The following is a 12,080-nucleotide window of genomic DNA, read 5'->3' as shown; positions in this document are numbered from 1 at the left end:
CAATCAAGAAGCTGGGCGCAGATAATGACACGTTGCCCAGCTTCCAGATTGCCCAGGAAGCCAGCTCCATGCTTCCAGCAGATGAGCAAAAAATGCATTTATAATTATTATGTCAACATTTGATAATTTCATCATTAAATTTCAGGAACTGATACTATCTTATTAAACTGAGATTTGGATTGTGCTGTGTACAGCTGATGGTAGTTAAAGGAAATTGGTAAATCATGATGGAAATAATGGGTAATGTAAAAGACCTGGTAGATAAACAAAATCAATAGGGACGCACAGATACCGATACTAGTATTTGTGTTGATACTGAGTATTTGGGCAAGTACTAGTACTCGCTCAAATGCACCGACACTTACCCCTGATACTGGAATTTCTGGTCAGAGATTTTCTCTGATTGGCAGTGCCGCAAGGGAACATGGAGCTGCCAATCAGGAAGCCGAGCAACGGCTCGATGCTAATTGCTGGGAAGCCGGCTTCTCGGCCAATCAGCATGGAACCGGCTTCCCTGGCAATCAAGAAGTTAGGCGGCGCTGCCCGGCTTCCTGATTGCCTGGGAAGCTGGCTCCATGCTAGCGGAAGTATTGGTATCTGTGAGTACAGAAAGATAAATATTGGTAGTCGATACCGAATAAACGGTATCTGTGCATGCTTTTTTGTGTTCCCATTTTTTCTGTATTATACTTTTTGTGTGAAAAGCATTCAACTAAGGCTGAAACTGATCTGAATCTGTATCAAACTCTCATGCATTGTATTTACCTTTTCAGAGCTCTGCAGACAGTCTTCAGAAGACACAGTAAGTGTATCTTTCTTTTTTATTTAATTTTTTTAAGCCAGTTTACATTTTTAGGCAGCTGTTGGAAATCTATGCAAGGTAAACTGACACTCTTTCAGAAAGTCTCCTGTTGAATACAAAGCCTTCCTCCCTCTTGTTGGCTATGGAAACATGAAGAGTAAATTGTCCTTGCCTATCAGAAAATGAAAGGAATGCATCAGCTACTATCATGCTACTGTAATATCTTCTACAGCCAAATTTATACAGATATTGTTTATCAACGCATTAGTTACTCGGTACTCGGCTTGAAGACTGTATAGAATGGAAAGCTACAGATGGCTGCTTTGAATATCAGTGATGCAGAGGCACCTATTCCAATTTTGAAGTGTTTAGCGGTGCATCCATTCTGGTCATAAGCCATGCATTTTATTGTTAAAAGTTTTGCTTTATTGCATTTTATTTTCAACAGTTTTGCTTTTCCACATTTGACGTGTGCATTGTAGTGATAATTGGTGACTTTAAAAATTATTTAAAAATCTCACATTTATTCGCCTAAATACTTTTTTTTGGGGGGTCACACATTGCTGGTCAGAATACAGAAGTGCTCTAATTATCCCAACATAACAGAGCAAGTGCCTTTCGTAAATTCTTCTCTACCCCATTACAAGCTTCATTTTGAGGGTAGATGATGCCCCTAAAACAAACCTGTCCTTTTGCCTCTCAGACCAGAACAGGTCCACATTAAATCACCCATACCCGGCAACACTTGCTCAGCTTTGCCACTTTGTTCACTTGCCAGGAGCAAAGAAAACACCCAGTACTTCTAGATATTATGGTGCATGTGACTCACTCCATGTAACAGTGCTGAGCCAAGCACCAGTCCTGACACATGTAGAGTCTGTAGCCCTATGGAAGATGCTATTCAAGTAGCTTGTTGCTTTCCCAGGACAGCAGTGGAAGGGGGATGTAAAGGTAAGCACGTGCTACTGCTTTATAGTAAAGTTGTTGCTTTACCTTAATAAATTCCATTCCACTCACTGTTCAGAACACCACAGCAATAGCACTTTTGTAGAGTAACACTCTGCACCCTGTACTCGGGTTGTCCTGGCATGAGGCGCCAATCATAAAAAATGTAGTTGCATTAAAAAAGTTAACCAAAATAATGTTTATGGTGCAACAGAGAAAATAGGCACTACATACAAACAAAATGATAGCACCATTTTGATAAGCACTAGCACCATAAACTTTAAAACCTCTTTTTGAATTTTGTAATGCTTTTTCAAAGATGAGTATGCAAAAAGAGTCTTTAAATGTGTTCTATGTGGGGTAAGGAAGGTCACACTCTCTGTTAAACTTCAAAGTATCACCCTAACCGTCCCCTCCGCTCATCCATTGACATCCTGCTTTCCAGCTCCCTTGTCCACTCCTCCCATACTCGCCTCCAGGACTTCTCTAGAGTCTCTCCCATCCTCTGGAACTCTTTACCCCAACCTGTCCGTCTATCTCCCACCTTGACTGCCTTTAGGCGTTCCCTAAAGACTCATCTCTTCAGGGAAGCCTATCCCACCGCAACCTAACCACTGAACCTTCACATTCTCACATAATTCATTCCCACAGCTACCTCATGTATCATTTCCCCCTCCTCTTTTAGATTGTAATCCCTCAGGGGCAGGGCCCTCCTTACCATCTTGTCTTGAATTGTATTGTAACTGTTATATCTTCCTTATATTGTAAAGCGCTGCGCAAACTGTTGGCGCTATATAAATACTATGTAATAATAATTTATGTGACCTGTAATCCAGGTCTAAAATCACCTGACTTACGTTCTAAAATTTGTGTTTTTTTGTGTTTTTTTAACGTTTCATAACGTTTGATCACCAATAAATAAATAGTAATAAATATTGTAAAATAACTGCCAGAATTCTAAATTTTGCAAGTGCCTCTTGTTATAAACAAAGCATAAGGCTTCCCTCTAACATGGTTTTTCTCATCTTTCATATATGATAATAATGGGGCTACTTCAATATAGAGCAATTTTCCGACTGCGTCCTAAGCCCCTCGTCTTAAAGCAGAACACTGGGTAAATAAAAGCTTGCAGTGGGGCAACCCCCGTACTGCAAAGGTTAAGTGCCCATTTTATCTACGGAGCTAAAATATTTAAGATGTACTCACCAGAGCAGTGATCCGGCTTGCTCTTGCACCTCTTCCTCCTCCTTCAATCCAGGGATGGAATGTCACTGTACTGGGCTTGATGACTCGCAGGATCTTTGACCAATGGGGTAGCAAGACTGAAGTGATCGGTCTAAGAGCAAGCCAGGATCGTAGTTTGGGTTGTGTATTTTTGATAATAGTTTAGGTATTTGAATGCATTTTTAAGATTGAACTCCTGAGCGAAGTGCCACTTTAACTTTTAAAATGATCATTATACTTACATTATTATTTTTCAATGTCAGGACTTAACAGAAGAAGAAATAGAGGCCGAACAGGCAATAATTCATGGACAGATGGCCTATGTCATGCAACTGCAGGGCTCCTTAGATGATGCTCTTCAGCTTTATAACCAAATAATCAAATTAAAGTAAGTTGTTGAATTTATACAAGCTTGTCCGCTTTGTATGCATTTTAAACATTGTGTTCAGTGGTGCAACCTTCTTTCTTTTAGGCCTACTGATGTTGGTCTGTTGGCAGTAGTGGCTAATAACATCATTACAATTAACAAGGTATCTACAGTTCTAAAACTGTTCTATTAGCTCTTGGTTGAATGATTGTTTGTTTGTATTTACAAATTTTGTTTTTGGGTTGTTTTTTTAAGGACCAAAATGTGTTTGATTCAAAGAAGAAAGTGAAGCTTACAAATGCTGAGGGAGTAGAGCATAAACTGGCCAAGAAACAGCTTCAGGCCATAGACTTTAATAAGGCTCTGCTGTCAATGCATACAAATCAGGTATGATATTTTATCTTAATACATGTATTCCTCCATCCTAGATATTACAAACTGATCTAATTCAGTGCCTTTTTGTGATGTGCTGTTCCATACATAATACTTTCATGTCATGCCTTTTCAAGGTTGGAGTGAAATAAAATATCAGCTTTTCTTTTGTCTTCAGGGCCCATTCATCCTTGCCTACATTCAAACATTGTGTGTGTGTGTGTGTGTGTGTGTGTGTGTGTTGCAAGATTTGTTTTTAATATTTTACAAAACAAATACGGGAAACCAAAACACATAGAAAAAATGCACACAGATTGAACACTTATACATAATAGGGATGAACAAACATTCAGGGTAAGATATTTTCATGTGACAGGTCTGTTGGAATGTTAATGAAAGAGTAGGCTTCCCTCCACCTCCCTTACACCCAGGGGCGTATTTACCGCGAGGCAAAGTAGGCGTTTGCCTAGGGCGGCACCTTCCTGGGGGGCGGCCGTAGTCAAACGCCTATGTTGTGAAGAGGAGGGGAGAGCCGGAGCCCGTCTGTGTGTAGGAGTGGAGGGCGGCTTGCCAGCATTTGAGGGGGGTGGGTGTGCTAGTAAGGTGCCGAGGGCGGCCGAAGCTTGGCTTGCCTAGGGCAGCCAAATACATAAATACACCACTGCTTACACCCACAATGACATCACCTTATTCATGCCTACCCTTCCTTCAACAGTAGATACATTCTGAAGTCTAGCCACAACCTAACTAATATGCTTGTAAAAGGTTTAATATGTGCCTCTGGAAGGAATTACAAGCAGTCGATTGCCAACCATTTCCATGGTGCTAGCTATATAAATGTCTCATTTATTTGCTTCCTCTGTTCAATGCTAATAGCTGGTCTGCTAAGCGTAGATAACTAATCACAGGGGTTCTCCTAGTTTTACCACAGAAGCTAGGTGAGGGTAGTGTTTTCTGCTGGAGGTAATTTGAAAAAGAAACCCAAGCTGCAACTGGTGAGAGAATCCCTTCTATTATGTGCAGCAATTGTCAAATTGATGCAGGCAAAATACCAGCCTGTCATTTTTACTCATGATGATTTGTAATGTACATTTTCCAGTTCTAAATGTAAGTATAACATTTTTAATTCAGTGGTGTTCTCTAATGTGAAATGCATTTATTGTGTCCTTTTTAGGGTGAACAATGTCGAAAGTTGTCTACCACTTTACAGAATCAGAAACCTGAACATCTCCTTCCTGTGCTCATTCAAGCTGCCCAGCTGTGTCGGGAGAAGCAACATGCAAAAGCCATAGATTTGCTGCAGGTAAATCTGTTCCCCCTCCCTTTTTTTTTTTTTATGCATATGTGCCCAGATTATTTTAATTGCATGCGTTATAACAATTTGGCTAAACCAGAAATGTTGACCTAGTTAACGAAGGCCTCCCTGCTTTGTAACCTAAATGTACATAAACATATACTGTAGATAACCCACAAATGGACATTCGTAGAAAGGTCACAAAAGAACTACAGCCTCCTCTACACAAAGACAAAGGACTTTACAAGATGTACCTGGAACTAATAAAGCTTATCAAGCACAGATTGTGCTTGATTAACTTCCTTCTCGGCCTCTGTGGCTGGGCTTTTTCACAGGAGAGCTCCCTCCCCTCTAGCCACCAACACCCACCATGGCTGTCCCAGGTCCGCAGGAGGGGCACAGAGCCCAAGATATATGGTGGGGGGTGCAGCTTCTGGAAACCTGTGAAAGTGATTGGGGCAGCTGAATCACTTCTAACACAGTCAACAGATGGCTTGTGTGGGCTGAACACTCCCATGTACTATTTTGTTGACCACAACAGTGACTGGAGCCAATCAGTGAATTCTGCTGTTTCAGCCTTGCGGGTTGGCCAGCTTAATCCTTCACAAGTCATTACTAAAGTGTGTCAAGGAAAAAAAATTAAAACATTTTTGAAATGGTTATTTCTTTGTTCCTTCTTGTAACTCTGTATAAATATGTAGGTTTCAGAATTGTATAACGCCTGAAGAAGGGATCCAAGGAATCCCGAGAGCTTGCATCATTAATAACTTAAGCTGGCCAATGAAGAATATCAAACTTTCTGCATGAATTGTTTTTTTCAGTATCGTGTACCAATATTTTTTTTGTTCGTACTCACAGATACCGGAAGTCCCATTAAGGAAGCTGGATGGTGTGTAATGGCTCGCCGCCCGGCTCTCTAATTAGATGGAAGCCCTGCAGCATGTTATTACTTGCCACCCGGCTTCCCGTTTAGTGAAGCAGTCTCCATGATCCCTCCTTACCAGGTGACGAGGGAGCATGGAGCTGGCTTTTTGTCCAATCAGGAAGCCGGGGGTGGGTAATGATTTGCCGCCTGGCTTCCTGATATACCAGCTTCCCGACCAATCAAGAAGCCAGGCGGCGAGTCATTACATGCCCCCCAGATTCCTGATTGGCCGGGAAGCCACCTCCATGCTGATTGGCCGGGAAGCTGGGCAATCAGTTCGGCATATGCATCAGGAGCATTTGGGCAAGTATGAGTACTTGCCCAAATACTCAGTATCGGCACCGATACTAGTCTCTGTGCATCGCTAGTTAATACGGAACAATACCCAGCTACTGCTTAAAAAAAGACAAATGCTTTTGAGGCATTGATTTTATAGGTGCTAGACTCAGCGTTGTTTTTCTGCTTTCCTGAGAAAGGCATGTGTATATCGGGTGTCGGGACTGCTGATATGTTTGTTCAGTTGTAATAGTAATGAAGTCCCTGGAGTTTAAAAATCGGTTAGTGACATCTGCCTTGTATTTCTTTACAGATTACTTTTAAAAGTGAGCACCAGAAAAACGGCTGTACATGCATACATATATCAGTACTGTTTTACTTGCCTGAGGATTTGTATTTTTATCTATTCACTTCTGAGATTTACGCAGCCCTGTCAGACTGTATAGTCAGGCTGCTGACCTGACTTTGCTCTGCTGCAGTTCAACCTTAAAGGAGAACTATGGGGTTAAGGCTTTTCCCCATAGTTCTCCTTAGGTTAGGGTAATGGGAGGACACAAACTATCCTCCTCCCGTCACCCTAGGCTCACTATACCGCGAGCTGTAGCTCGCAGTATACTGAGACGCTGAAGCGGATCCCGACAATTATGCCGGGATCCGCCCAGCTGCGTGACTGACACCTGGCTTTGCCTATCTAGAGGCAGAGCCAGCAGTACCCGCCCCCTCCCCCGTCCGTTCCGCCAGTCAGCGCTGGCAGGGAGGGGGAATCCAGCCCCTCCCCGTCACAGCAGAGAGCCGTGACAGGATCGAGAGGTGAGCGAATGACGGTATGTTTTCGCTTACCTCCCGATCTACTGAGCCGACCTGTGACAGTCTCATTGTCACAGGTCAGCTAGAACTATGAGGTGAGTGAAAAGCACTCGCCTCATAGTTCTCCTTTTAAAGCTAGGTCACCTCCAGCCTCTGATTTGACAGTGAAAGAACAGCAGCAGTTCACCACCTGCTCAGCATATTCCTTGCTATGTAAATGCAGCATGCCTGATTACCTGATACTAGTGATTCTGTACAGGGGATTACAAGGGGATAAAACAGTTCATAGGCTTTCTGGTCATTTATTTATATATATCTTTTTTTACTCTACATAGGAATTTGCTGACCAGCATCCTGAAAATGCAGTCCAAATAAAACTAACCATGGCACAGCTGAAACTTGCACAAGGTTTGTATTTCTTTGATGACGTTTTTAAGTATGTTACTCTGTTTTTACTTTTTTAACTTGTGGTGTTTTCTTGTGCAGGTAATGTAACCAAGGCTTGCATGATAATGAAAAGTATTAAAGAACTGGAACACAAGCCTGGCATGGTGAGTTTAAATGAGTGCATGCCTATCGTTTCATGCCAACTTAAACACACAATGGGATAGTTCAGTTTGTATGGATTGGGAATTGCTACCAACAGGCACATGTAAAACATGTACACCTAGAAAATCATTGCTTTCCAGTAGTACCATATATTCATATTAACATATGTAATATGTTATTCTTTCTTGCATTTATACTTATTTTTTTTGACATTCTTGAATATTCTTATTAGTGGAATCTCTGTCTGGATCCGCCCAGCTGCGTGAGTGACAGCTGGCTCTGTCTATCTAGAGGCAGAGCCAGCTGTACCCTCCCCCGTCCGTTCCACCAGTCAGCGCTGGCGGATCGGAGCCGGGAGGGGGGAATCCAGCCCCTCCCCTGTCACGTCAGAGAGCCGTGACAGGATCGAGAGGTGAGCGGACGCCGGCATGTGTTCGCTCACCTCCCGATCTACTGAGCCGACCTGTGACAGTCTCATTGTCACAGGTCGGCTAGAACTATGAAGTGAGTGAAAAGCATTCGCCTCCATAGTTCTCCTTTTTAAGAAGCAATTCTTCTACATAATTTTCATTGGTTATAATGAAGGATGTCATTAAATAGTTAACATCGAGTGCAGTATCATTAGCAATTTAGCTCTGACAACTATCCAGTGAGCAAGTGAAATGTAGATCTTTGCAAATAAGTTTTCAAAAAATTATGTTAAATGATGTTGTCCATGAGACATTACTGCTGAGACAAATCTTCTCGCAGCTAATGATCACATGTTCTAAAAGGTTTGCTGTCTCTTGTTAGAAAACACTTTTAAGATGGCATGAGATTTGTCTTTTAATATCAGAGAAGCGCATGTCCGCATTTTTGTATTGACCTACACTTCAAGGCTAACCACAGACCATCAACAACTGAATGAACATAAACATGCATGATCATTTTAGCTGAGCCTTCTAGTAGGGAAACCATAACAATGTCTGGTAAGATCATTTCTGGCGATTTAGGAAACCTGTGGTGCATTAATCCCTTCACACTGGGTCAGACACTAAGTAATGCTGCTCAATCTCTAAAATCCTCACCTCCATATCCACATACCGGTAGTTATATTTTAGGTTAGTGTCTGTATGATGAGTCTCTTTTAGGACATAGTTTCTCTTAACAGGGTCACATAACGACATATACTTTGTCCTCTTGTGACCCAAAAATCAGCATATAGCATGCTTTTGCCGGCTGTATGCTGATAGCGCAAAGCCGCTCTGCAGCCAGGAAAGATCCCTACAATATTGTCAGGATCCACCCTGCCTCTTGACTGACTGACTCTAGAGGCAGAGCCAGCACAGCTGTGCCCACCTCCTCTCCTGACCGCCCCTGCAGTCGGTGCTCGAGGAACGAAGAGGAGAAGGGGCAAATCCCTGTGGGGAGCTGTCAATGACGGTCCCTGCTCTCTGCAGGGAGATGATCGGGCACTGAGCGATCAGCGGAATGTTATCGCTCAGTTCTCTATCTATACAGCCAACGCATGGCTGCTTTAGTACGTCAGCTCTAATTATGGGGTTGAATGTATTTCACTCTCCCCATAATTCTCCTTTTAAGAAACAATTACTTAGATTGCTTAATCGTATGGAAAATTCATGTGGCATTTATTTGCTGTGGCTTTTTTTTTTCTGTTTTTTAAAATGATCGAAGTACTGAAAGTAGCCTTAAAGCTATTTTGTACCCAAATCTAGGTGTCTGCCCTTGTTACTATGCACAGTCATGATGAGGATATTGACAGCGCCATAGAGGTCTTTAATCAGGCAATTAGCTGGTATCAGCAAAATCAAGTAAGTGCTTTGTTCATTTCTATAAAGATCACAATAGGAAGTAATATTTATGCAGAAGAATAATTGGATACCTACAATGTATGGCAAAGGTTGTACAAATCTCTGTTCAGTAAAATAGTGCCCACACATTAGAAGATCCTTTCTGCTCTGACCTGCTTTCAGGTAGACAGGTATTTAACGGGTATGACTTTATAAGCATGTGGTTAAGCATGAAAGAACCAGACATTTGGCTCCCAGGCTAGATGGCAATTATCATAAAACAGGTTGGGTGACCGGATGATGCAAAACACAGGTAAACATGAAATCTAATTGTTGGCTAAAAACTGTTGCTTAGGAAAGAGCTTATCCTTTAGCAGCGGTCCCAGTCTCTGTTGTATATAATATTGAAGTGGCTGTTGTATAGTTGAACAATGCTAGGGCACCACAATTTTCAAACTAACCCCTGCAACCTAAATCCTATTTGAATGCAATGAACCAAAATCATTCTTAAACCGTGTATAAAGCTGGTACACACTTGTGCCAAAAGATGTTCTATTGATGCAAAAGTTAAAAATATCTAAAGTTCTGGAATAAAAACTTACTTTTTTTTCTTTTTCTATGGGGTAATTGGGCAGGCAGTCAACAGTATTGGAAAATATCACTTTGCACTCTATCACGTTAACTTAAAACATTATCTGATCTTTTAATGCTTTTGGACATTTTTCTAAAGTTATGAAAATATTGTACTTTGATATAGTGGTCCATTAAAGCTGTCCTTTATAAATGTTAATTCCAATTTGGGAAAATGTAATTACCCCCTTCAATCTGCCGAGTACTCATTGGTCAGTGCGGTCACCTGACCATGCTGACCAATGATAATTGCTTCTGATCACGCAGACCAATTGAGATGTGCTTCTTGCCAAGTGTTCACCATTTGCAAGCGAAATTCAAATTACAGTGTGCAGGGTTGCAATGTCGTTTACAGAGTACGGATAGTACACCAGCACCTGCAGGGGGGAAGGAGCGTTTACCCAAAGATTGGATGGGGGTAATTCTATTTTCCCAAATTTCACCTGCGAAAGTGGAACTACCCTTTAAACTTTTAAAAGTAAAATCCTATTTAAAGAGCAGAAACTACAAGCTTTACTTTGTTACCATGAGTTTGACTTCCCTGATTTCTGGGTTAAGCCCCACTTACTTTTGGCCTCCTGAGGTGCTTTCAGGAGGTGGTTGGTGGGACTTGGTTCCAAGGTCAGTAAAGGCATACCTTTTGGTAAAAGAGGATTACAATTTTTAATAGCAGATACCTTGTGTTGGCTACTCCAAGGATGACGCTTTTACTTGTAAAATATCTATATGCAAAAAACGTTTTCCCTTTGTGATAAAGTGGGTAAGGGCTAGACCTTCTGTCAAACTTTTATTGCTGGGTGAATCTTCGTTGGGCAGATTCACATCTCTACTGATGACAATTGACAGTGAGAAAGAAAGTGAAGGAAAAGCCAAAAGTTTTTGCATATCACCTGATAAGAGGTGAGGGGGAAATCTAATGGGGACAACTGCCTGAGAGGAATTCCCCCTCCAATTTCGAGATTTCCACTAACTAATAGAAAGGGAAGGAAAATGTTCCCGGTGGTACAGAGACAGCAAAAAAAAATAAACCCGACAGGGGTTGTAAACCTTTTCTCTCTTAAAAAAAAAATAGGTTTGGCTATACAAACCACGCTACACTGAACTACACTTAAAAATGGCTGATTTGCTTTAACAAATATTATTCATGTATAAGTGATTCCTGGGGAGCCCATCAAGTTAAACAGCCAGCCCGTGGACATTCTCTTGTATATGAGATGAGGGAAACCTTATTAAGCCATTTGTTGATTTTCTTCTGTTCTCTGACACAGGAGTGTGGCTTAATTCAGAAACGGTACACATTCTTTCTTGTAATATAAGTTTGCTTCTTTTGACAGCCAAATTCTCCAGCTCATCTGTCATTAATAAGAGAAGCTGCTAATTTTAAATTAAAGCATGGACGAAAGAAGGAAGCAATCAATGATCTTGAGCAAATATGGAAGTAGGTGTTTGGTGTTTTTTTTTGTTTTTTTTTCCTGGTGTTTTTTTTTGTTTTTTTTTCCTGTTATTTCTATTCTAGATTCGAGTCATAAACTAATTACTCTCATTGGATCACAGACAGAATCCCAAGGATATCCATACTTTGGCTCAACTCATCTCTGCATACTCGCTTGTGGATGCCAATAAAGCAAAAATGTATCCTTCTCATGTTTTATTTCTGAACTTTATGTAATTTTCTTATTGTGACCCGTTTCTAACTGTACATCTGTATTTTCCATATATAAGAAACTATATTCTATCCTTACATTACCAAATGCAGTTTAAGCGAACATTTACCCTCTTCAGACACTATGCACCTGAAAGTGGACGTGGATGCCTTAGAAAACTCGGCTGGAGTCACATTTATTAGAAAGAAGCCTGCTAAAGTGGCTGGGGAGCAAACCAAGGAACTAGAGTATGTTGGTTACCGAATACCGTATGACCTTTTTAAAACTGTTTAACCTTTGGCCTCATTAATATGGCATTGTAAAAGCAACCTAACAGCTTGCAGTTTACTCAAGTCAACCCAGATGAATTTTTGTTCACTGGGAGCATCTACACTTTTTATACATTTTCGTTAATTGAGGTTTTGTAGACTGTCTACTTTTTTTTTTTTTTTTTTT

The 12,080-nt window shown here is 41.1% G+C and overlaps 1 protein-coding gene across 2 annotated transcripts in view; it reads left to right on the top strand.

Annotated features, from left to right (window-relative positions):
• Positions 1-12,080, top strand: part of SRP72 (signal recognition particle 72) — a 27,866-nt gene that overhangs the window by 14,002 nt on the left and 1,784 nt on the right. Inside the window, exons 6-16 of one of the 2 annotated variants that reach the window (XM_018563359.1) lie at positions 774-802; positions 3,235-3,359; positions 3,444-3,501; positions 3,594-3,725; positions 4,885-5,013; positions 7,348-7,420; positions 7,499-7,563; positions 9,277-9,372; positions 11,316-11,419; positions 11,536-11,613; positions 11,738-11,872. In XM_018563359.1, coding sequence (XP_018418861.1) covers positions 774-802; positions 3,235-3,359; positions 3,444-3,501; positions 3,594-3,725; positions 4,885-5,013; positions 7,348-7,420; positions 7,499-7,563; positions 9,277-9,372; positions 11,316-11,419; positions 11,536-11,613; positions 11,738-11,872 — 1,024 coding nt within the window. The remainder of the gene's footprint in view (positions 1-773; positions 803-3,234; positions 3,360-3,443; positions 3,502-3,593; positions 3,726-4,884; positions 5,014-7,347; positions 7,421-7,498; positions 7,564-9,276; positions 9,373-11,315; positions 11,420-11,535; positions 11,614-11,737; positions 11,873-12,080) is intronic. The other variant, XM_018563360.1, reaches the window with a different exon arrangement.

This window comes from Nanorana parkeri, unplaced genomic scaffold (genome assembly GCF_000935625.1).
Source record: "Nanorana parkeri isolate BGI_ZX_2015 unplaced genomic scaffold, ASM93562v1 scaffold659, whole genome shotgun sequence".
Classification (NCBI taxonomy): Eukaryota; Metazoa; Chordata; class Amphibia; order Anura; family Dicroglossidae; genus Nanorana; species Nanorana parkeri.
Note: the sequence above shows the minus strand (reverse complement) of the source record. Positions and strands in the feature narration are given on the sequence as shown.